This window comes from Tursiops truncatus, chromosome 10 (assembly GCF_011762595.2).
Source record: "Tursiops truncatus isolate mTurTru1 chromosome 10, mTurTru1.mat.Y, whole genome shotgun sequence".
In the NCBI taxonomy this organism is placed as follows: domain Eukaryota; kingdom Metazoa; phylum Chordata; class Mammalia; order Artiodactyla; family Delphinidae; genus Tursiops; species Tursiops truncatus.
In genome coordinates, this window is record NC_047043.1 from 78,436,001 (window position 1) to 78,458,361 (window position 22,361).

Below are 22,361 nucleotides of genomic sequence, written 5' to 3' on the forward strand. Positions count from 1 at the left end.
CGTTTTCTTCAGTACACTTGTTCTCTCTAAAGTAAAACACACATTCTCCAATTTCATAAAGTATTCCAAATTGTCTTTTAAAACAGGGTATTCTGACTCCACCCCAAATGAGATCTTCAAGAGTGTCATACCTCCCACTAGGCATAAATTAGCCAAATATACAAAAAACACAGGGGGCACAGGTAGTTATGCTACATATAATATAATCCCCTTAAAAAAATTATTTATTTATTTGGTCGCGTGGGGTCTTAGTTGCGGCAGGCGGACTCCTTAGTTGTGGCTCACAGACTTAGTTGTGGCATGCATGTGGGATCTAGTTCCCCAACCAGGGATCAAACCTGGGCCCCTTGCATTGGGAGCTGGGAGTCTTATCCACTGCGCCACCAGAGAAAACCCAATATAACCCCTTTTCTTTTTCTTTCTTTTTTTTTTAAAACCATTTTTAAAGTCTTTATTGAATTTGTTACAATATTTTTTTAAATTAATTATTTTTGGCTGCATTGGGTCTTCATTGCTGCACATGGGCTTCCTCTAGTTGCAGTGAGTGGGGGATATTCTTCATTGCAATGCGCGGGCTTCTCATTGTGGTAGCTTCTCTTGTTGCAGAGCACAGGCTCTGGGCGCACGGGCTTCAGTAGCTGTGGCACGCGGGCTCAGTAGTTGTGGCTTGCGGGCTCCAGAGCAGAGGTTCAGTAGTTGTGGCGCACAGGCTTAGTTGTTCTGTGGCATGTGGGATTCTCCCAGACCAGGGATCGAACCCGTGTCCCCTGCATTGGCAGGTGGACTCCCAACCACTGTGCCACTAGGGAAGTCTGAATTTGTCACAATATTGCTTGTTTTATGTTTTGGTTTTTTGGCTGTGAGGCATGTGGGATCTTAGCTCCCTGGCCAGGGATCCAACTCGTAACCCCTGCATTGGAAGGCAAAGTCTTAACCACTGGACCACCAGGGAAGTCCCACTCCCTCTTTTAAAGTAAAAAAAGCTTTATGGAACAAATTCTACATCTTTTGTAAATTAAAAATATATATTCAAAACAATAGTAATCACCTTCTAGCATGATTTTCCAAACGCTTAAAAAAGCCTCTAGACTCACACTGGTGTCAGGTGATGGGCTGTCTGAATGCAAATACCATGTGAAAAATTAAGAAAAATAGAAGGCATTCTCCTTACTGGCCAGCAGAGGGAGGAGGAGAAAATGACTTACCATGGGAAGATGGGCAGCCAGGCACAGGAAGGAGGCGCTGCCCTTTAAGAACCTGAGTGACATCCATTGGCACGGACATGTTTATAAAGAAGACACTTGTAAACAAATAAGTAATGGTCCCAGCTGCCAGGGCTATGGATAGACACGCCCAGCAAGCCCAAGCCTGACCTAGGAAACTGTCTCTGGAAATTTACAAATGATATTTCAACCTCTGCTTACTTCCATTGGTGGGAGGGGGATTAAAGAAAAAAAAATGCTAAAACCCCAAATGCACCTGATTTCGACTGGAACAAAAATAAAAAATGAGCTTGGGAGTTAAGAGTGAAAACCAAAATACAAATGTAGTTAAGTTCTGCCCCAAAGTAGAAAAGACTAGTTCTTTAAAGCACAGAAAGCCCCACCTTTGAGTTATTTATTCCTGAGAATCAAGAGAGGTGTAGACTTAATGAGTTTATCAATCTGCTTACCAGGAGTTATGATGGAAATAAGATTCATTAGAAAGAATCAGTGAAGTGGCCATTTACTTTCTCATTTAACCTAGCCTCTATCCTAAACGATCATCAAACCTTTTCATTTACACCGCCATCATACAAGAGGAATGATTAAAATGCCAGCCCCAATTCAAGTAATGATGTATGGCAGAAACAAATACATTTATATGCTTTCTAGAAAGATTAATAGTAGCTGGTGTTAGCTTGCCAAGTGCAGATGTACAAACTTTCTATCTGACACATAAATCAAACATAAGGCATATGGCATATTTTAAAGACTGCTGATGTTACAATGATTTTAAATTACTCAGGTTTTGGAATAAACTATGTAGATGTTGACTAATGTGGCAATATATTCTGGATCTCCCCTTATTAATTTAATGTTATAAAATATAATGGCATTAACCAAAAGAAGGTCTTAGGAATTAAGAAGAGAAAATGTAAACATATTTGAAATCAAGGGGTATATTTTTATAATGAGTTGTTTGCTAATTTGGGCAAATTCATTACAATATGGCTCCAGTAACCACTGTAAGGTAGTAAACTACAATGAGACTTTACTTTTTGGTCTCCTTAAAAGTGAAGTGAATGGAAAAGAAAAAGTGAACAAAATGGCAAAAGAAACGAAGGAGCAAATAAATGAAGAAGGAGAGCAGGGTGATTTGTGATGTCAAATGAGCAGTGGCTGAATCAGAGATGCCCTGATGTACCAAGAACTATCTAAAAGTTTCCAAGTTGCCGGCCACTGAAAAATCAGTGGTGTTCAGGGTTAAGTAGGGCAGAGCACTAGACTGGAAACCAAAGAATCCAGGTGAACTTCTCAATCCTACTGTTGGCTGGTATGTTCCTTTTCAGGGATGTGGTAAAAATGACATGAGAGCTGTGTGTAGGTTTGAAAAGCGCTTTGTAAACTGCTCGCTGGTCTGTACGTGCAGGGGCCATCACCCCACCCCCTCCCTCTCCTCCTCGTCCTTAACCTCAAGTCACTTCCTACCACATCTTGGTCACTGTTTAAAACAAAATGATCTGTGCAGTCAAGTGGTCTAGGTATAAGAAGAAGCTTCAAAATTTTATTGGTAGAAATAACTTTTAAAAAAATAAAATCTGGGGCTTCCCTGGTGGCGCAGTGGTTGAGAGTCTGCCTGCCGATGCAGGGCACACGGGTTCCTGCCCCGGTCCGGGAAGATCCCACATGCCGCGGAGTGGCTGGGCCTGTGAGCCATGGCCGCTGAGCCTGCACGTCCGGAGCCTGTGCTCCGCAACGGGAGAGGCCACAACAGTGAGAGGCCCGTGTACCGCAAAAAAAAAAATAAATAAATAAAAATAAAGTAAAAAAAAATAAAATCTGCAAAAAAAATTTAAAAATCTGCAAATGGGTTTTACACCTGTTCAAGAAGGGTGGACTGAGCATTGTGATTCACACAGACAGTTCTGAATTTTGGATTTCCTTCCCACAACCCCAGTCATTTTGATCACAGAACACACAGCTTCACGAGAGCCCGAGGACATGGCTGTTGCGACATAAACAAGCTTTTCTGTCTCAATGAAACCGAGAGGAAATAAAAGTCTGGGTCCTGATCTCTTTTCAGAGGGTCAGAATACTCTGTTCATGAAACACATCCTATTGGCAAGGGTCAAGGAAATGACCAAACTCAGGTCCATTGTGGGAGGTGATCAATCAAGATTAGTCACAAATACAGACCCAGGAGCAAGACATTTCAACAGGCGTAAAATGTTTCTCAGTGTGAGGTCCTGGGAGTTCCGGTGGCACAGAGGTGGGGGGTTGCTGGCAGGGGAAAGAAAGCCAACTGTCTCAGGATTTAGAATACCCCACTTCTCTGAGATCCATAACCCCTTCATTAAAATGTGCATATGCTGAGATGTTTTTGATACGATTGGTGGAGCCATTGTTGCTGCCAAGTATAAATAATCACATATCCATTCATTCATTCACTACCTATTCATTCATGAACACCTAGGGGGAGTCAGGTACTGTGTTAAGTACTGGGGATTCAGCTGTCAACATGCAGAGGTGGGCTCTGGCTTTATGGAGCTTATATTCGAATGAAAAAGAGAGAGTAAAGGGAACCCTCCTACACTGTTGGTGGGAATGTAAACTGGTAGAGCCACTATGGAGAACAGTATGCAGGTTCCTTAAAAAACTAAAAATAGAGCTACCATCTGATCCAGCAATCCCATTCTTGGGCATATATCTGGAGAAAACCGTAATTCAAAAAGATACACGCACCCCAATGTTCATTGCAGTGCTATTTACGATAGCCAGGACATGGAAGCAACCTAAATGCCCATCAACAGAGGAATGGATAAAGAAGATGTGGTACATATACACAATGGAATATTAGTCATAAAAAAGAACGAAATAATGCCATTTGCAGCAACTTGGATGGACCTAGAGATTGTCACACTGAGAGAAGTCAGAGAAAGACAAATATCATATGATATCGCTTATATGTGGAATCTAAAAACAAAGGGTACAAATGAACTTATCTACAAAACAGAAATAGATTTACAGATGTAGAAAATAAACTTACGATTCCCGGGGATAAGGTTCGGGGAGGGATAAATTCAAAGATTGGGATTGACATATACACGCTACTATATATAAAGTAGATAACCAATAAGGACCTACTGTACAGCACAGGGAACTCTACTCAATACTCTGTCATGACCTATATGGGAAAAGAATCTAAAAAAGAGTGGATATATGTACATGTATAACAGATTCACTTTGCGGTATGCCTGAAACTCACATAACATTGTAAATCAACTATACTCCAATAAAAATTTTAAAAACTATACTCCAATAAAAAAAAAAGAGAGAGGAACAAAGAAAAATAAGTAAATATATAAAACAATGGCTTGGGATAATAATGATCATAATAAAAGCTATTAAGAAATGGGGTGATGCAGCAGAGATTACATAGGAGTGCTGGGTGCGACTTTAGATAAGTAATCAGAGAAGCCCTCTCTCAGGGGGAGCCCTGAATGAGACCGAGCCAGCCAAGGCAAGAGCTGGGGAAAAGAGTCTTCCAAGCAGTGGAAACAGAAAGTGCAAAGGCCCTGAGATAGAAGGGCTTAGAGTAGTGAAGGCACTACAGAAAAGAAGCCAGGTGGCCAAGCACGGTGAGGAAGGGACAGGAGTGTGAGACGAGGCTGGAAGAGTGGCCGAGAGCCACGTTTTGCATGCACACTGTGTCGACCAGGTTCAGGAGAATTAAAAGATAAAGGTTTTCAAAGCTTAATGGGTTTTAAAAAGCACAGTCTGATTTACATTTAAAGGTACTGAAACAGAGCAGGACCCTATGGTCCTTTCCCGACCATGTCCTCCACCTTTGTCTATTGAAAAACTTTACTCAAAGAATAAGTTTAATCAGAGAAGTGAGAAAATGCAGAAGCTAAGGAAAACAGTCAAACAGAACCAAATAATAACAGTTTAGTCATTAAGCAAAGTCAGGGACCTTTAGTTCCTTCTCAAGGGCTAAACATTCATAGCCATATCCTTTGAGCTGGTTAGTAGATACAGAAACCCACACCAGGTGGAAGAAATTAACTACATGATGACCAGACTGCAGCCATGACAGAAGCTGCCACAATTCTGAGAACTGGTCTCAAAGAAACGGGAACAAACTGACCCTGGAACTGAAGACTAACTGTACTTGAAACAATCAAGATGACACTGATCAGACCACTGCTTGGCCAATTTCAAGATGACTGTCAGAGCTGACTGTGCTGTTTCTGCATTGTAACCCTCTCCCTCTGGCTATAAAAACTCTTGCCCACTGACTGTCTGCTGCAGGGGAACTGGCCTTTGGACATGAGTCACCCCTCTCCCCAGGTTGCCCGCCTCTGAAATAAAACAAACTTTCCTTTCCACCAAGCTTGCCTCTTTATTAGCTTTTGAGTGGCAAGCAGCCAGACCCCACTTTCGGTAACAGTATCACTCTAGCTGCATGTCCCTTTGTATAAATACATAAAGTATAAACATAACCTTTATTCTAAAGAGGCTAGCATTTAGAGAAATCAGAAGGCATTTTGAATGCATTTCCCAATATTTAAATAAAAATGATCTTAAAGGAACAGACATGCAGAAAGCCCCAAGTAGCTACCTGATAACCAGTAAGTACAATAATGGATTTGGGTTTAAAAACAATGAAAGATAATAAATCTACATACCTCCTCGTTGCACTAACAATGTGACCTCACTTCCCTTTGGACATTCGATCAGCATGTCCACAACTTGGTTGTGAGTCAGAGCCTGCACGTTCTTCTTGTTAACTTCCACTATAAGATCCCCTTCCTTCAGGCCTCGGCACCTTGGACTGTCGACGATCTGTTTCACTCTTTGGCCGCCACCTCCAGGACTGTCCGCAATAGTAAAACCAAAGCCCATTGGCCCTTTGACTATATGAACAGTTATGAGTTCTGGCTGAGTGGCTATGGAGGAAGCCAAAGAGACAGTGTCATTGGGGTAACCATGGGAACCATTTGAAGCCACGTCTGCAGGGCTGCTTGGCCTGGCGTCCTTCATGCCATTGACTTTGCCTGTTTTACTACTGTGACTAGCCGGCGAGTCATAGGTCTCTTGCCCATTCACAATAATTGGTTCTTTATCCAAAATGGCCACAGAGGTCACTAAACTCGTGTTGGGGTCATCTGGGTCAAAAGGCAATGGATAACCTCGGCAGAGTTCAAGGTCCACGCTGGCACCGATGGGAATGGACTGGAAGATTTTCACAACTTGTGCGTGTGTGTGTCCCAAAACACAGGTGTCGTTCACACTCACAATCACATCTCCTGCAAAAGAGTTGACGGTTAAAAAAACAGTGCCCAGAAAAGTTATACCAATTTTATACTATCAAATCCTACCAATAGGAAGCTGAACTGAAACTGTTTGGGGGTAGTACCGTAAAGCACAAAGAGACTGCTTCTATTAGTTATGTTATGCTAATCAGGCATTTTTGTAGCATCTAGTGTCTTCCCTGCTAATGAGAATATAATGATCATTGAAAGAACATTGGAGCTTTCTTCTGAAAAAAATTCTCACTATAAAAAACCAAGGTGAGAATCATTTATTCAAATGGATCTACATTTTTAGTAAATTACTGCCTTACTGTACTCAACAGCACCCTAACAGTTCCCCAAAATGGGGAAATGTTAAAATGCTTCAAAGCTTTTCATTTATACCAGGGAATGCATTTACTTAGTGCAGGAACCTTGTTCATTCGCCAAGTTTCTAAAGGACACTTACAAACTTATGAAATCATGGTGTCATCTGGTCCTGACCACACAGGACCATGTGGTGTCTCATACCTGTTTCCATCTTGCCGTCCAACGCGGCGGGACCATCTAGGACCAAGCTCTTGATCTGCAGAAACTCGTCAGGCTCATCCCCTCCAACGACCGTGAAGCCAAAGCCACGACTGCTTTTCCGCAGCTTCGTGTGAATGAATTTGCCTTTCAACTCTGAAGGGTTTCGTGTAAAAAAGGGTTTGCCTGGATTAAAACAAGAAATGTGTAAGGAACATCACCAGGAGTGAAAAGATGAATTAACTAAGAAATGATAAGAACTTAGAGATAACTTCTCCAAGCTCCTGTGCTGGGGCATGTGGGCACAAAGGTGCCCTAAGAAAGTCCTCTCTTGACTTCAGTACTAAGGGAGTTCCTAGGCCCCTTTGTGTAAGGAGGGGGCTAGGGTACATAGTGTGTCAGCACAAAGATCCAAAAGAAAATGTAAGAGAAGGATGACATTGGTGTCCATCGTCTGACATGGATCCCTAGTTTTAGTTCATGTAGTCTGACAACAAGCTACGTGAAGTTCTTCAGAGAAAGAGGAGCGGGTCTTTGCTTGGTGTCTTCTGTTTTGTCATCGTTTATATTTTCCAGTATGGCTTCCAATATATTGCCCTGTGCTTGGCTTCCACTTATAAAACCAATTAAGCAAAAACTTTAGCTTTCAGACAAACAGAAAATTCATTCTCAAACTAAATAGATAATACTAGGAGACATAGTAGAGTCACAAAGAATAACTTGATAAAAATGGAGAATCACTATATTAAAAATTAAAGAGTCATAACTCTACTGTGAATTGAATTCTAAAATTCACCTGATTTTTCCTGTTCATTTGCATCATTTAACAATTTGTGGAATTGCCTAGATATGTCTGCTGCTAAAACTTAATATTTAAAAAACGTTTAGGACATGTGGCTTAGAATATTTAAGGAAAAAGAAAAAAACCTGAACTAAACAAAACAGTAACAAGAGCCAGATGGCTCCAAATTCAGTTGTCTTGTTTAAAATAAATTAATAGATATACAGCTTCCAAACATGCTACCTAAGGATTTATTGAGTTTTCTTGGTAACATTCACAAATAACATTTTGTACACAAACCCAAAATTTTATTTTGGGTTTGGGCATTTCTCTGCAATTAAGAAGCTCATTGGAATTTTCCTGATTACCCCGGGGAGTGAACATCATTCTATGCTCAGACTCTTTCAACTCTCCTAATTATATTTCCCATCTCCCGCCCTGACCACAGCTTCTCCACATGCCCTATTTCTTTTCTATCAAAAATGTTATACAAATAAATAAATAAATAAAAATTAAAAAATAATAAAACAAACGAACAGGAGAAAAAGTCTCCATGTCTCTATATACCCCTGTACTACCAGGCTGGCACCCAGGAAGGAAAGTTATTTTTGGTTAGCTGTATCTTTTTTAAAAGGTCTCTGGGCATACATACAATCTTTAACTGCACACTTCAAAAGTTTCTGGCTCTTAAGAAGGCTGTTTTAAATTGCCTGGAGTCACAGGTCTGCTCACTCACCTCCTCCTCTCTAGAGCAGTCCCAAGGCTGGTGGGAAGCATGACAAACTACAGCCCTGTCACCGTGGCTAATGAAAGGTGAGACCTAGCAGGATTCACCATGCGAAGTCGTCTGCCAGAGCGCCAGGGAGGTGATGTCAAGCGCAGCCAGGGCTTGTACTGAAACAGTTGCTATGGTAATTACTAGATGGAAAATCGAGGACCGTTGAGATAACCCCCAAATTTTCCTTTTTGGGATATGTGAATAGCAGACATTCTTGAGGCAGAGGCTACTAGGGCGAGCTCGAAGGGAAATGTATTTCACTTATGCAAAGACATCAATAGCATCACCTTCTCAGTGAGGCTTTCTCTGTCCACCGTATTAAAAACTGCAATACCTCCTTCAACATTCACAATCCCCCTTACCTGCTTCATTTCTGTTGTTAGCATTTACCACCATCCCACGCAGTATACATCTTACTTATTGGTTGGGGGTTTTGTCTCCCTCTCCCCAGCCCCTTGCAGGAGGGGCACTGCACATGCCCACCCATACAACACTAAAATGGAAACCCCATAAGGATTTCTGCTTGTATATCCAGTGTGTAGAACGTGGCCTGTTTCATTGTATGTGCTCCAAAAACGTGTGCTGAATGAATGAATGAACAACAACGCAAAGAAATGAGATTTAACGTGTCGTTGAGAAGGCAGAAAGAGGTGGTTGAGTGTGTAAGTTTCCCACCCTGATTATAGGCAAAGTTAGAAAATGTAAAAATGTATCTGGCAGATTATCTGAATGAAATGTTTTAAAGCCATTAGCATATTTTGAGCTCAGAATGTTTTCAGCTTAAGAGACATGAAGAAGACATTGAAATTACACCACTGACTTCCTGTTTCAAAACTTAACTAGGGAGGGAAGATCAGAGGGTTTCACATTTATGCACATTTTATTACATTTTATGTATGGGTAGATCATCAGTTATTGTAGTTTTGGAAAAGAAATGCTTTTCTACCCACAAGCAGTGGAATGTGGAGCTCTCTGCTGCAGCCCTGTGGCACGTGTCATTTTCTAAGCGATGCTAATCTCTTTACTAGTCACCACTTGTAGATGTGGTTATGTGTGAGGACCACCTGGGCAACTTTTTAAAGATGTAGGGGCTGCCCTGGACTCACTGAATCAGGATCTTCTGGGTCTCGGCCCAAACATCTATTCCTGAATAAACCATAGGTGCTTGCTTCTCTGCCAGGCTGCACTATTCTTGGTAATACTGTTTGAATACCCTACACTAGTGCTGTCCAAGAGCACGTCCTGTGACGCAGGAAATGCTCTGTATCTGCACTGTCCAACATGGCAGCTGCTGGTCACACGCAGCTCTTGAGCCCTTGAAACATGGCTAGTGGAACCGAGGAACTGAATTTTTGAGTTTTTAATTGTAATGAACTTGAATTTAACTGGTATCACATAGCCAGTAGCAGCCAAACTGGATGGCACACATTGAGACTATGCAATGAAGTAACCCACAAAAAACTACAACAAAAAGGTGTTAGCCAAAAGCTAAGCTGTTCCTAATGACAGCTAGGGTTCAAATCTGTGCTCTACTACTTCCTGGCTGTGTGGCTTTGGGCAAGTTACTAAACGTCTCTCTGCCTGAGGGTCGGATGCATAAGTGGAGGTAATGAGGGTACCAACCTCAACATTCACATGATGGTTGTAAGGAAGAACTGTGGACAGATAACATAGGTAAAGTGCTTAGGGAGGTGGCTGCTGCATAAAAGAGCTCAATAAATGTAGGCTATTATTTTGATGATGGTGGTGGTGAAGTGGGTGGGGTAAACGGGCAGCTACAAAAATCTCTCTCTGAGTATTAAGGTGGAAGATGGAGAGATTTCCCAAGAGCAGATCTCTTTAAAATTATCATTTGCTGGGATGAGAAGTACACTCTTGATCAGAAGCAAGTTTAGTTGAGCAGTGAACTTAGCAAAATTAATATCAAACAATCTAACCCTATTAGCTATACAGCTTCTTCCTGAGAGTACTGTCAGGAACATAGACCAGGATGCTTAACCAGCAGGCAGGGAACTCAGAGTTGTAACCTATGATGATAATATCCAATTTAATGTTTCTCACAATTGCAGCTTGGAGTCAAAGGGTATGGATTTAAACTGGCTTCTGTATCCATTATATTCCAAAGATATGACTATATGTGAAAGACAAGAATCAATGTAGAGACTATGGAGTAGAAGGGTTTTAAGAATAATGACTAGTTCCCACAGGGAGTTCAGTGAGCCTCTCCCAAACCCTAACCACTATGGGAGCCTAGAGGACTAAAGTAAAAAAGAAAAGGAAAGAAAGGCCTAAAACAAGAGAAGAATCTGAGATAAAGTTCCTAATAGAGATCAATTCCATGTGGACTCTTAACTCAGCTGGTGCACTAAGCATGTGGCACCCAGAACCTGAAACTTTAAAGCTTTAATTGATTTAATCTCTAAGACAATTCTTTAAGGAAGCTAGGCTGGTTATCATGGATGTACATACGTTGTTTCACACAATAATAAATTTAGCAGAGGCGACTAGGTCTAGTTCGGGGTATCCCCCAGTGGGAAATAAAACCAGTCTCCTGCCTCCATAGGATTTAAAGTCTGAAGAGGAAACTATTGTTAGATAATTAAACACAAATAAACACTAATTATCAACAGTTAAATTCTAGAAATAAGAAGTTTAGGATGGGAAGAGTGAATAAGACAGGGGAATCCAGCAAAAACCTTAGATGAGTAGAAGTTAGCAAAGCAAAGAGTGGGAGGAAAAGACAGCTGCACACAGGGAACAGCATATGCAAAGGCCCTGATGTGGTCCATAGTTTTGCTGATTTAAGGAATTGAAAAGAGGTTCAAGGAACTGAAAAGTTAGTGTAGCTAACTTACCATGAGCAGGAAAATAAGACAACATGAGGCCACAGAGGAATTTCATATTTAAAAAAATACAAAGCAGGCCCCAATCATGTTGATATGAATTAATATGTTATTATCTTCTATGTTCTATCTGTATTAAAACCATTAACATCATAGAAAAGTATGAAATTATTTTACATAAGTTGATATTAATACCAATCTCATGACAATATCAGCTAAAAGGGAAACAATTTTTCTTATGAAAATTACAATGGAGGAATGAAAATTAGGGAAAAGAGTTATTCTACTTATCTTTTAATGTCTGACACAATTATTTATTTCTTTTAAAATGTTGACAGAAGGAACACAAATTTTACAGTTTTTTTCATGGTTCTGTAACACAAACTCCCCAACCCTATCAAATATGCTGCTTGTTCTATTTTTTTTATTTAAAAGAAAAAAACTAAACAAAAAACCCCCAAACCTTTTCTATCCCTTAAGAGTAATGAGGCCTGAAAGTAGCAAGATTCTGGAGCTTCCAATTTTCAAAAAGGAATCTCTGTAGGGGATGCATACTACTTGTGAATGTAAATAAGTGAGACCCAGTGAAGCGATGTAAACATGCATAAATGCCCAAACTGCAGCAAGAATAGAGGTTAGAGTTTACAACACAATAATATCAAACCACTTTACATTTACAAGAAAATCTTAGTCAAAAGCAAATACGTTGACTAGAATCTTGAAATATCTAGTGCTGAATTTTCAGTGTATCTTATTTAACACACTATTAAATATCTGTGGTCTCGAAATCAAGGATTCACAACTCTAAGATGATTTCCCCCCCTCCAGGGGCATTTGGCAATATCTGGGGACTTGTTTGTCACAAAGTGGGAGGGATTCTCCTGGCATCTAGTGGGTAGAGGCCAGGAACACTGCTCAGTGTCCTACAATACATACAGGACAGCCCACAACAAAGAACTGTCTAGGAACAATTCTTTGGAATGACTTGGGTGTTACAAGATTCCACTCTTTAAAGTTTCTCTAAAAAAGTTAAAATTTTGAGCCAAATTAGGATGCAATTATAAAAACACTTTACCCTGAAGTGGAGCTTCTCTGGCCTGCTCCGGATTGCTTGGGGGGTGGTTTGGAATAATAGGAGGCACGAGCGATGAATGATCTTCTGTCCATTCTACAAGAAGACAAGAAACAGTTTGCTGTTTTTCCTTCCATTTGTTTACTTAAGATTACTTACGTAGGTCGCCTTACTTAGGATTCACCTTCTTCTTCATTATAAAACTACCCAAACCTATAAAACCAGAAGCAGAGAGCTTCGAATGAAAAGAAACTGGTACCTAACCCCACTCTATGTTAAGGATAATAAGGTCCCTCCCACTGTGTGCGTGCGTGTGTGTGTGTGTGTGTGTGTGTGTGTGTGTGTAATACAACCAATAAAAATACAACTAATAAAATCTCCAGCTCTCTCTGGCTGGAGAGTACAAAGTGAGACCAAGTAAAAAATATCAGGAAAGATACAGAGTTAACTAAAGCTGGCCCAGTATGGGAGAAACTTCTCTAATGCAATTTAGACCTAGCTTGGGCTGCTGAAGCCTGCTTGTCTTGGGCAGTGAAGGTGGATTGTAGCAGTTTACTAAGGTGAGATCCCCTATCATCTCTCAAACCCAAATGGGACCCATTACTAAAACTCCTCAGTCCTAAGTCGTACTCACTTTGGAGGCCCAGAAATAACCCACTACGAGTGACCCTTGAGATCTACCCCAAAGTCACTTTTCCAGCTGAGATAATGATGTATATGTACATCAATTTTAACACTCATATATCAATTGTACACTCCCATTCCCCAAACTCATAAAAAAATTTTTAAAAAGTTTTAAATAGAAAGAGATTAAGGTAGAAAGGAGACCTTTTCAATGGGTAAGTATACTCACACACACATAGACACATACAAACACACTCTCTTTAAAATACGGTCTATGGCAGTGGTTGTCAAACTATGACTTATAGGCCAAACTGGTCCTAATGTCTATTTTTATAAAGCTTGTAAGCCAAGAATGGTTTCTACATATTTCAATGATTGAAAAAAATCTAAAAAGAATATTTTGTAACACATGAAAATTACATGAGGTTCAAATTTTAGTGTTCACACATAATGTTTTACTGAAACACAGCCATGTCCACTTGTTTACATATAGTCTGTAGCTGTTTTCATACCATACGGGCAGAGGTGAGCAGTTTTAATAGAGACTGTATGAATAGCAAAGCCTAAAGTATTTATTATATGGCCATTTACAGAAAAAGTTTGCCAACTTCCATGCTATGGTCTATATTTATTATATTCAATATTATAATAAGAGAAGTATTATACTTAATATACATATACCTGATATTCACTTATTACATTGAAGGGGTACTAAGCCTATTATTTTTAAAGATTGCAATGAAAAATGAGGAAACACCTAAGCATCTATTAATAAACAGATGGCTAAATGAAGTGCAGAGATTCATAAAAGGGAATAATATGCAGTCATTAAAAATTACAAGGTAGGAAACCTTCAAGATGGCGGAGGAGTGAGACATGGAGATCACCTTCCTCCCCACAAATACATCAGAAACACATCTACATGTGGAACAACTCCTACAGAACATCTACTGAACGCTGGCAGAAGACCTCAGACCTCCCCAAAGGCAAGAAACTCCCCACGTACCTGGGTAGGGCAAAAGAAAAAAGAAAAAACAGAGACAAAAAAATAGGGATGGGACCTGCACCTCTGGGAGGGAGCTGTGGAGGAGGAAAAGTTTCCACACATTAGGAAGCCCCTTCGCGGGCGGAGACGGGAGGTGGCGGAGGGGAAGCTTCGGAGCCACGGCGGAGAGCACAGCAACAGGGGTACAGAGGGCAAAGCAGAGACATTCCTGCACAGAGGATCAGTGCCGACCAGCACTCACCAGCCCGAGAGGCTGGTCTGCTCACACGCTGGGGTGGGCAGGGGCTGGGAGCTGAGGCTCGGGCTTTGGTCAGATCCCAGGGAGAGGACTGGGGCTGGCGGCGTGCACACAGCCTGAAGGGGTTAGTGCACCACAGCTAGCCGGGAGGGAGTCCGGGAAAAAGCCTGGACTTGCCTAAGAGGCAAGAGACCACTGTTTCAAGGTGCGCGAGGAGAGGGGATTCAGAGCGCCACCTAAACGAGCTCCAGAGACGGGCGCGAGCCGCGGCTATCAGCACGGGCCCCAGAGACGGGTATGAGATGCTAAGGCTGCTGCTGCCGCCACCAAGAAGCCTGTGTGCGAGCACAGGTCACTCTCCACACCTCCCCTCCCGGGAGCCCATGCAGCCCACGACTGCCAGGGTCCCGTGATCCAGGGACAACTTCCCCGGGAGAACACACGGTGCGCCTCAGGCTGGTGCAATGTCACGCCGGCCTCTGCCGCTGCAGGCCCGCCCCGCACTCCGTACCCCTCCCTCCCCCTGGCCTGAGTGAGCCAGAGGCCCCGAATCAGCTGCTCCTTTAACCCTGTCCTGTCTGTAGGAACGCCCTCAGGCGACCTACACGCAGAGGCAGGACCAAATCCAAGGCTGAGCCCCAGGAGCTGTGCGAACAAAGAAGAGAAAGGGAAATCTCTCCCAGCAGCCTCAGGAGCAGCAGATTAAATCTCCACAATCAACTTGATGTACCCTGCATCTGCGGAACACCTGAATAGACAACGAATCATCCCAAAACTGAGGTGGTGGACTTTGGGAGCAACTGTAGACATGGGGTTTGCTTTCTGCATCTAATTTGTTTCTGCTTTTATGTTTATCGTAGTTTAGTATTTAGAGTTTATTATCATTGGTAGATTTGTTTATTGATTTGGTCGCTCTCTTCGTTTTTTTCAATATATAGATAATCTTTTTGTTTTTCCTTTTTTTCTTTTTGTGAGTGTGTATGCTTCTTTCTGTGATTTTTTCTGTATAGCTTTGCTTTTACCATTTGTCCTAGGGTTCTGTCTTTTTTTTTTTTTTTCCCGTATAGTTTTTAGCGCTTGTTATAATTGGTGGATTTGTTTTTTTGGTTTTGTTGCTCTCTTCTTCCTTTTTTCAAATTACTTTTTATTTTTTTAAAAAAAATTTATTTTAATAACTTTTCTTTTCCTCCCTCCCTCCCTTCGTTCCTTCCTTCTTTCTTCTTTCTTTTTTTCCCTCCCTTTTCTTCTGAGCTGTGTGGCTGACAGGGTCTTGGTGCTCCAGCCGGGTGTCAGGGCTGTGCCTCTGAGGTGGGAGAGCCAAGTTCAGGACATAGGTCCTCCAGAGACCTCTTGGCTCCGCATAATATCAAATGGTGAAAGCTCTCCCAGAGATCTCCATCTCAACGCTAAGACCCAGCTCCACTCAACGACCAGCAAGCTACAGTGCTGGACACCCTATGCCAAACAACTAGCAAGACAGGAACACAACCCCACCCATTAGCAGAGAGGCTGCCTAAAATCATAATAAGGTCACAGACACCCTAAAACACACCACCGGACGTGGTCCTGCCCACCAGAAAGATCCAGCCTCATCCACGAGAACACAGGCACTAGTCCCCTCCACCAGGAAGCGTACACAACCCAATGAACGAACCTCAGCCACTGGGGGGAGACACCAAAAACAACAGGAACTATGAACCTGCAGCCTGCGAAAAGAAGACCCCAAACACAGTAAGTTAAGCAAAATGAGAAGACAGAGAAACACACAGCAGATGAAGGAGCAAGCTAAAAACCCACCAGACCACACAAATGAAGAGTATAATAGGCAGTCTACCTGAAAAAGAATTCAGAGTAATGATAGTAAAGATGATCCAAAATCTTGGAAATAGAATGGAGAAAATACAAGAAACGTTTAACAAGGACCTAAAAGAACAAAACAGCCAACAATGATGAACAACAAAATAAATGAAATTTAAAATTCTCTAGAAAGAATCAATAGCAGAATACCAGAGGCAGAAGAACGGATAAGTGACCTGGAAGATAAAATGGTACAAACACATGGAGAGATATACCATGTTCTTGGATTAGAAGAATCAACATTGTGAAAATGACTATACTACCCAAAGCAATCTACGGATTCAATGCAATCCCTATCAAGCTACCAATGGCATTTTTCACAGAAGTAGAACAAAAAATTTCACACTTTGTATGGAAACACAAAAGACCCTGAAGAGCCAAAGCAATCTTGAGAACGAAAAACGGAGCTGGAGGAATCAGGCTCCCTGACTTCAGCCTATACTACAAAGCTACAGTCATCAAGACAGTATGGTACTGGCACAAAAATACAAATATAGATCAGTGGAACAGGATATAAAGCCCAGAGATAAACCCACCCACATATGGTCACCTTATCTTTGATAAAGGAGGCAAGAATATACAATGGAGAAAAGACAGCCTCTTCAGTAAGAGGTGCTGGGAAAACTGGACAGCTACATGTAAAAGAATGAAATTAGAACACTCCCTAACACCATACACAAAAATAAACTCAAAATGGATTAAAGACCTAAATGTAAGGCCAGACACTATAAAATTCTTAGAGGAAAACACAGGCAGAACACTCTATGACATAAATCACAGCAAGATCCTTTTTGACCCATCTCCTAGTGAAATGGAAATAAAAACAAAAATAAGCAAATGGGACCTAATGAAACTTAAAATCTTTTGCACGGCAAAGGAAACCATAAAAAAGACAAAAAGACAACCCTCAGAATGGGAGAAAATATTTGCAAATGAAGCAATTGACAAAGGATTAATCTGCAAAATATACAAGCAGCTCATACAGCTCAATACCAAAAGCACAAACAACCCAATCCAAAAATGGGTAGAAGACCTAAACAGACATTTCTCCAAAGAAGATATACATATTGCCAACCAACACATGAAAGGATGCTCAACATCACCAATCATTAGAGAAATGCAAATCAAATCTACAATGAGGTATCACCTCACAGTGGTCAGAATGGCCATCATCAAAAAATCTACAAACAATAAATGCTGGGGAGGGTGTGGAGAAAAGGGAACCCTCTTGCACTGTTGGTGGGAATGTAAATTGATACAGCCACTATGGAGAACAGTATGGAGGTTCCTTAAAAAACTACAAATAGAAGTACCATACGACCCAGCAATCCCACAACTGGGCATATACCCTGAGAAAACCATAATGCAAAAAGAGACATGCACCACAATGTTCATGGCAGCACTATTTAAAATAGCCAGGACATGGAAGCATCCTAGGTGTCCACTGACAGATGAATGGATAAAGAAGAGGTGGCACATATATACAATGGAATATTACTCAACCATAAAAAGAAACGAAACAGAGTTATTTGTAGTGAGGTGGATGGACCTAGAGTCTGTCATACAGAGTGAAGTAAGTCAGAAAGAGAAAAACAAATACCGTATACTAACACATATATATGCAATCTAAAAAAAAAAGAATGGTTCTGAAGAACCTAGGGGCAGGACAGGAATAAAGACGCAGATGTAGAGAATGTACTTGAGGACACGGGGAGGGGCAAGGGTAACTGGGACGAAGTGAGAGAGTGGCATGGACATATATACGCTACCAAATGTAGAATAGATAGCTAGTGGGAAGCAGCTGCATAGCACAGCGAGATCAGCTCAGTGTTTTGTGACCACCTTGAGGGGTGGGATAGGGAGGGTGAGAGGGAGATGCAAGAGGGAGGGGATATGGGGCTATATGTATACGTATAGCTGATTCACTTTGTTATTAAGCAGAAACTAACACACCACTGTAAGGCAATTATACTCCGATAAAGATGTTAAAAAAAAATTTAAAGGTTAAAAAGAGGTAAATCTATATTAAGTAGCATTGAAATTTGTGCAAGAAATATATTTAAGTGACAAAAACAGGTCACAAAACTAATACATAAACAAATACATAATATATTAATATATATAAATTATGATCTACTTTTTGTAAAAAGATGCATATTTGTACATCCCCAGAAAATTTCTGCACAGTGTTTATTGCTGAGAGTGGGATGGGAACCAGTAGGACCTCCACTGGCTTAAATGGAGAACTTATATGTTCTCCACTCCTGAATTGTTCATATTTTTGTGAAGAGCGTGAACTAACTTGTAGTTTTTTAAAAGCACTGAAAATTAACAGCGTTTTCTGATTCTTATATGTAATGTTCCTAAAATTAAAAGTTAGTTCCATACCCAGCACCTCCTCTTAACGTGCTAAAAGTGGTTTGGATTTAGATACCAGGTGCTGTGCAAAAGCTACTGAGCACAAGGTAGTTCTTTCACCATCAGAAACGTTCTCCAATCTAACGGCAGCCCCTTTCTAAATTAGAGTGGAGATTGGGTGCTTTTCAACTGGGCCCCCCACTTTAGCTGTCCAGGTTCAGGGTATGGAATCTAGCAGAGGCTCTGCATTACTCCCCACCCTTCCAGGACATCCAGTCCCCAGCACGGCAAAGGACTTGATGCCCGTGGCCAGTTCTGACCACACGGGGGTGTCAGCGCCCAGGCTTTGCCCGGAGCTCCTTGGCCCACAGATCACGGGAGAGCGAACCTTCTGGCTGCTGCTGCTGCTGCTGCTGTTGCTCCAGCTGCTTCTTCCGTTTGGCTTCTAGAACCGGGTTCTCATATTGTGTCTTCCTGTTGATGTGGCTGGAGCAGAAGGCAGATTGCATTCAGTTAGGAAACATTGCATCCCACAAGCAAAAAGCCAATCAGTCCAAGTCCCTTGATTAGACCTGAGCAAAGCAGGTGGTCTGAGATGTTGAGCACCTTGTGTCAAAAAGCACAGTTAGGAAGATACGATCAAATAAAAACAAAAATGAATGGTTTCCATATACTGACTGCTTATTTGTCCCAAGCACTGTGCTACCAGCTTTACATGCATTTTATTTTTAAAATCTTCAATAAATGCTAGGATAGAGGTCCTATTTTTATTCCTATTTTATGGATAAGGAAGGGAAGTTTCTGAGCAGTTAAGAAACAGCTCACCTAACAAAACAGAACTAGTCAACAGTGAAGAGGATTCAAGCTCAGACTGGCCTGCTTTCAAGTCCCAGGATTATAACCACTGACTCTGCCAAATGCCCAAGGAATCACGTGACGGGAGGGTGTTTCTTTAATTCAACAAGAAGTCGATTATAGAATTATTTTAAAAGGAGATTAAAGTGAAGATGTGGTGTTGTCTGTAATAAGTAATGCCAGAAATTCTGCGTAACTTTCTACAACAGAGTTCACGGAAGCATAAGCATTTCCCAAACGATCAAGTTAAAAGAAGGACTCTACCAACATCTGTCAGCTATTCTGATCAATAGGCATGGAGTCAGGATTCAAAGGATAAGCCTTAGGCAAAAAGACTCCAAATGCAGCTAACCTAAGCAAATGTGATGTGTTCAAAGTGACAAAGACCCAGATACTTCAGATGGCTCCAAAACTAATAAGGCCAAGGCAAGATAAAAATACACACACACACACACAAACATATATATAAATCCAAATGCATATTTTTTGCCATCACCCTATTTAGTGTATGTATATGTATATACACACATAGTACACAGACACACAAGCATAAACATATTCCTATCTTTTTTCCTTCATCAAAATCATACTTCATAAGAAGTTTGAAAATATTCCTATTATGTGATTATTTAGAACTCAAAATATTTTTTCAAGCCAGGCTTTATTTTTTAAAGCCAGGCTTGTCAAGTAGGGTGGATAGACCGACTACCCTTAATTCCTATTATAGGACTACTTGTTTATTTCCTAATTCTGGTAGGCCATTTCATGCTAAAATATAGTCTAACATTCACAGGCACATGGATCTGAGAAGACAGGGAGGAGAAATGTATGGCAAGGTAACAACTCGCCCCTCACTCCAAGTCTCTTTATCCATCAAAGCTACTAGTCATTTATTCTTTTTCTCTTTTGATGCACAAATTATTTGAGGGAGAACTCAAAACAAGCCCCAATTAGACAGGAGCCCCACTGTATATCTGGGAGAAAAATGATCTGTAGGGCACACAGAGGAATTTTATGAGGGTCAGGGAAAAGACTAAGATCACCTTTCTTTCTCTTTTAAATTTTTTAAAATTAAAATTTTTTTTAATTGAAGTATAGTTGATTTACAATGTTGTGTTAATTACTGCTGTACAGCAAAGTGATTTGGTTATACATACATACATATATATATATGTATACATTCTTTTTTAAAAAAATGTTCTTTTCCATCATGGTTTATCACAGGATACTGAACATAGTTCTCTGTGCCATGCAGTAGGACTTTGCTGCTATCCATTCCATATGTAAAAGGCTACATCTGCTCACCCCAACCTCCCACTCCATCCCTCCCCAGATCCCCTGCCCCTTGGTAAACACCACTCTGCTCTCTATGTCTGTGATCCTGTTTCTGTTTCACAGGTAGGTTCATTTGTGTCATATTTTAGATTCCACATATAAGTAATATCATATGGTATTTGTCTTTCTCTTTCTGACTTACTTCACTTAGTATGATAATCTCTAGATGCGTCATGTTGCTGCAAATGGCATTCAAGTTGGCCTTTCTAATGCCCCCCATTCCCAATCTTTCTGTTAGGTAAAGAGGTGGTAATGTGAGTATTGACCAAAGACACCTGCTATGTTGAACTCGTAATTTTTTACAATAAGATGCTGAGCATTTTATGGCCTGGCATTGTTGCATCATATGTTTCCATCACCAGGGTATTATACGAATAACTTTTCATTGCTAGCAGCATGAGTGATAGAAAGCGTTCCAGTGATAGAAAGCGTTCCAAGTTATCTTCATTGTGGCAGGTAGGATTTTGATGATAGAACATTTATATGGCATGTGTTTCTTTTGTAAGATCTTTTATTATTACTCATCTTTCTCAGAGGAAATGATGTAAAACATTTTTTCAATGTTTACCCACTTAGGTTTCTTTTATTTTCTTTGAGTATCATCCTACCAATATATAACTGTGATGAAAGGACCAAGTGTATGCCTCTTGCTAGAATAAGGTACATGGTAAAGAGGTAGTGATGAGGGTTTGAGACTCTTAGAAATGGAACACAGGAGCCACAGGTATGGTAAAGGCAAAGAGGCTTACACAGTCTTGCCACTTAGGCTAGTTCTCAATTTCCTTCTTAATTGCGGCAGCGTTTCATATATTATTTAGATCTGTCTGACCCTTCTGGAAAGTCTGAATGAATAAATAAATGATTACTGAGAACTTCAGACTTAAGCAGGGCAAGAAATAGGCAAAACTGATTCTTTTCCTGAAGATAAACAACCCATACTCAGTGTACTGACTCCTTGCTTTTCTCATTCATTCAACTAATACTTATTATTCAGTACCTGCCATAGGCCAGGACTATGTTGGGCTTTGGTAATACAGTGATAAACAGAAGACATGAATACTGCCCTCATGGATTTTATAATATAATTTATCATCATTAGATTTGCTGAATATTTTTTCATTATAAAATTAATATTATGTTACTATTATTATTCTGTTTGTGCCTTATCACAATGGCAAACTCTGTTCAGCATAAGTGTAAATAATTACAGAAGGGTGCAAACTCAAATGTGTTTTAACAGGCACTTACTCTACATAGTAGATACCATAGACAGGGTCATCAATCTTTTCCCAACCAGCAGGCAGTTCTGAAAAAGAAAAGAACATTCAGACCAAGAAGAGCATATTCTTGAAGAGCCTAAGGATTTTCAACAGCTGGGTTAGGCAAAAAAAGAAAGACTCATAAAATAATGCCTTAAATCCAATTAAAACTGCGTATCCTAACCAAAAAAAAAAACAAAGAGTGAGAATTATTTTATTGGTGTATTTTTCTACACGAAGAGCAATTCTTTACTGATATTTTGCACAAGCAAATGAAACTTAATAAAATGCAGTCTCAGGTGCCTTCATTCTAAATCAACTATTAAATGAG

General features: G+C 40.6%; 1 protein-coding gene across 19 annotated transcripts in view; it reads right to left on the reverse strand.

Moving 5' to 3' along the window:
- Positions 1-22,361, reverse strand: part of MAGI1 (membrane associated guanylate kinase, WW and PDZ domain containing 1) — a 615,965-nt gene that overhangs the window by 73,379 nt on the left and 520,225 nt on the right. For all 19 annotated transcript variants that reach the window (XM_073787522.1, XM_073811339.1, XM_073787519.1 and 16 more), the window contains 5 exons: positions 22,020-22,077; positions 18,970-19,067; positions 12,502-12,594; positions 7,028-7,210; positions 5,891-6,511 (listed from right to left, as the gene is read on the reverse strand). In XM_073787522.1, the coding sequence (XP_073643623.1) occupies positions 5,891-6,511; positions 7,028-7,210; positions 12,502-12,594; positions 18,970-19,067; positions 22,020-22,077 (1,053 nt within the window). The remainder of the gene's footprint in view (positions 1-5,890; positions 6,512-7,027; positions 7,211-12,501; positions 12,595-18,969; positions 19,068-22,019; positions 22,078-22,361) is intronic.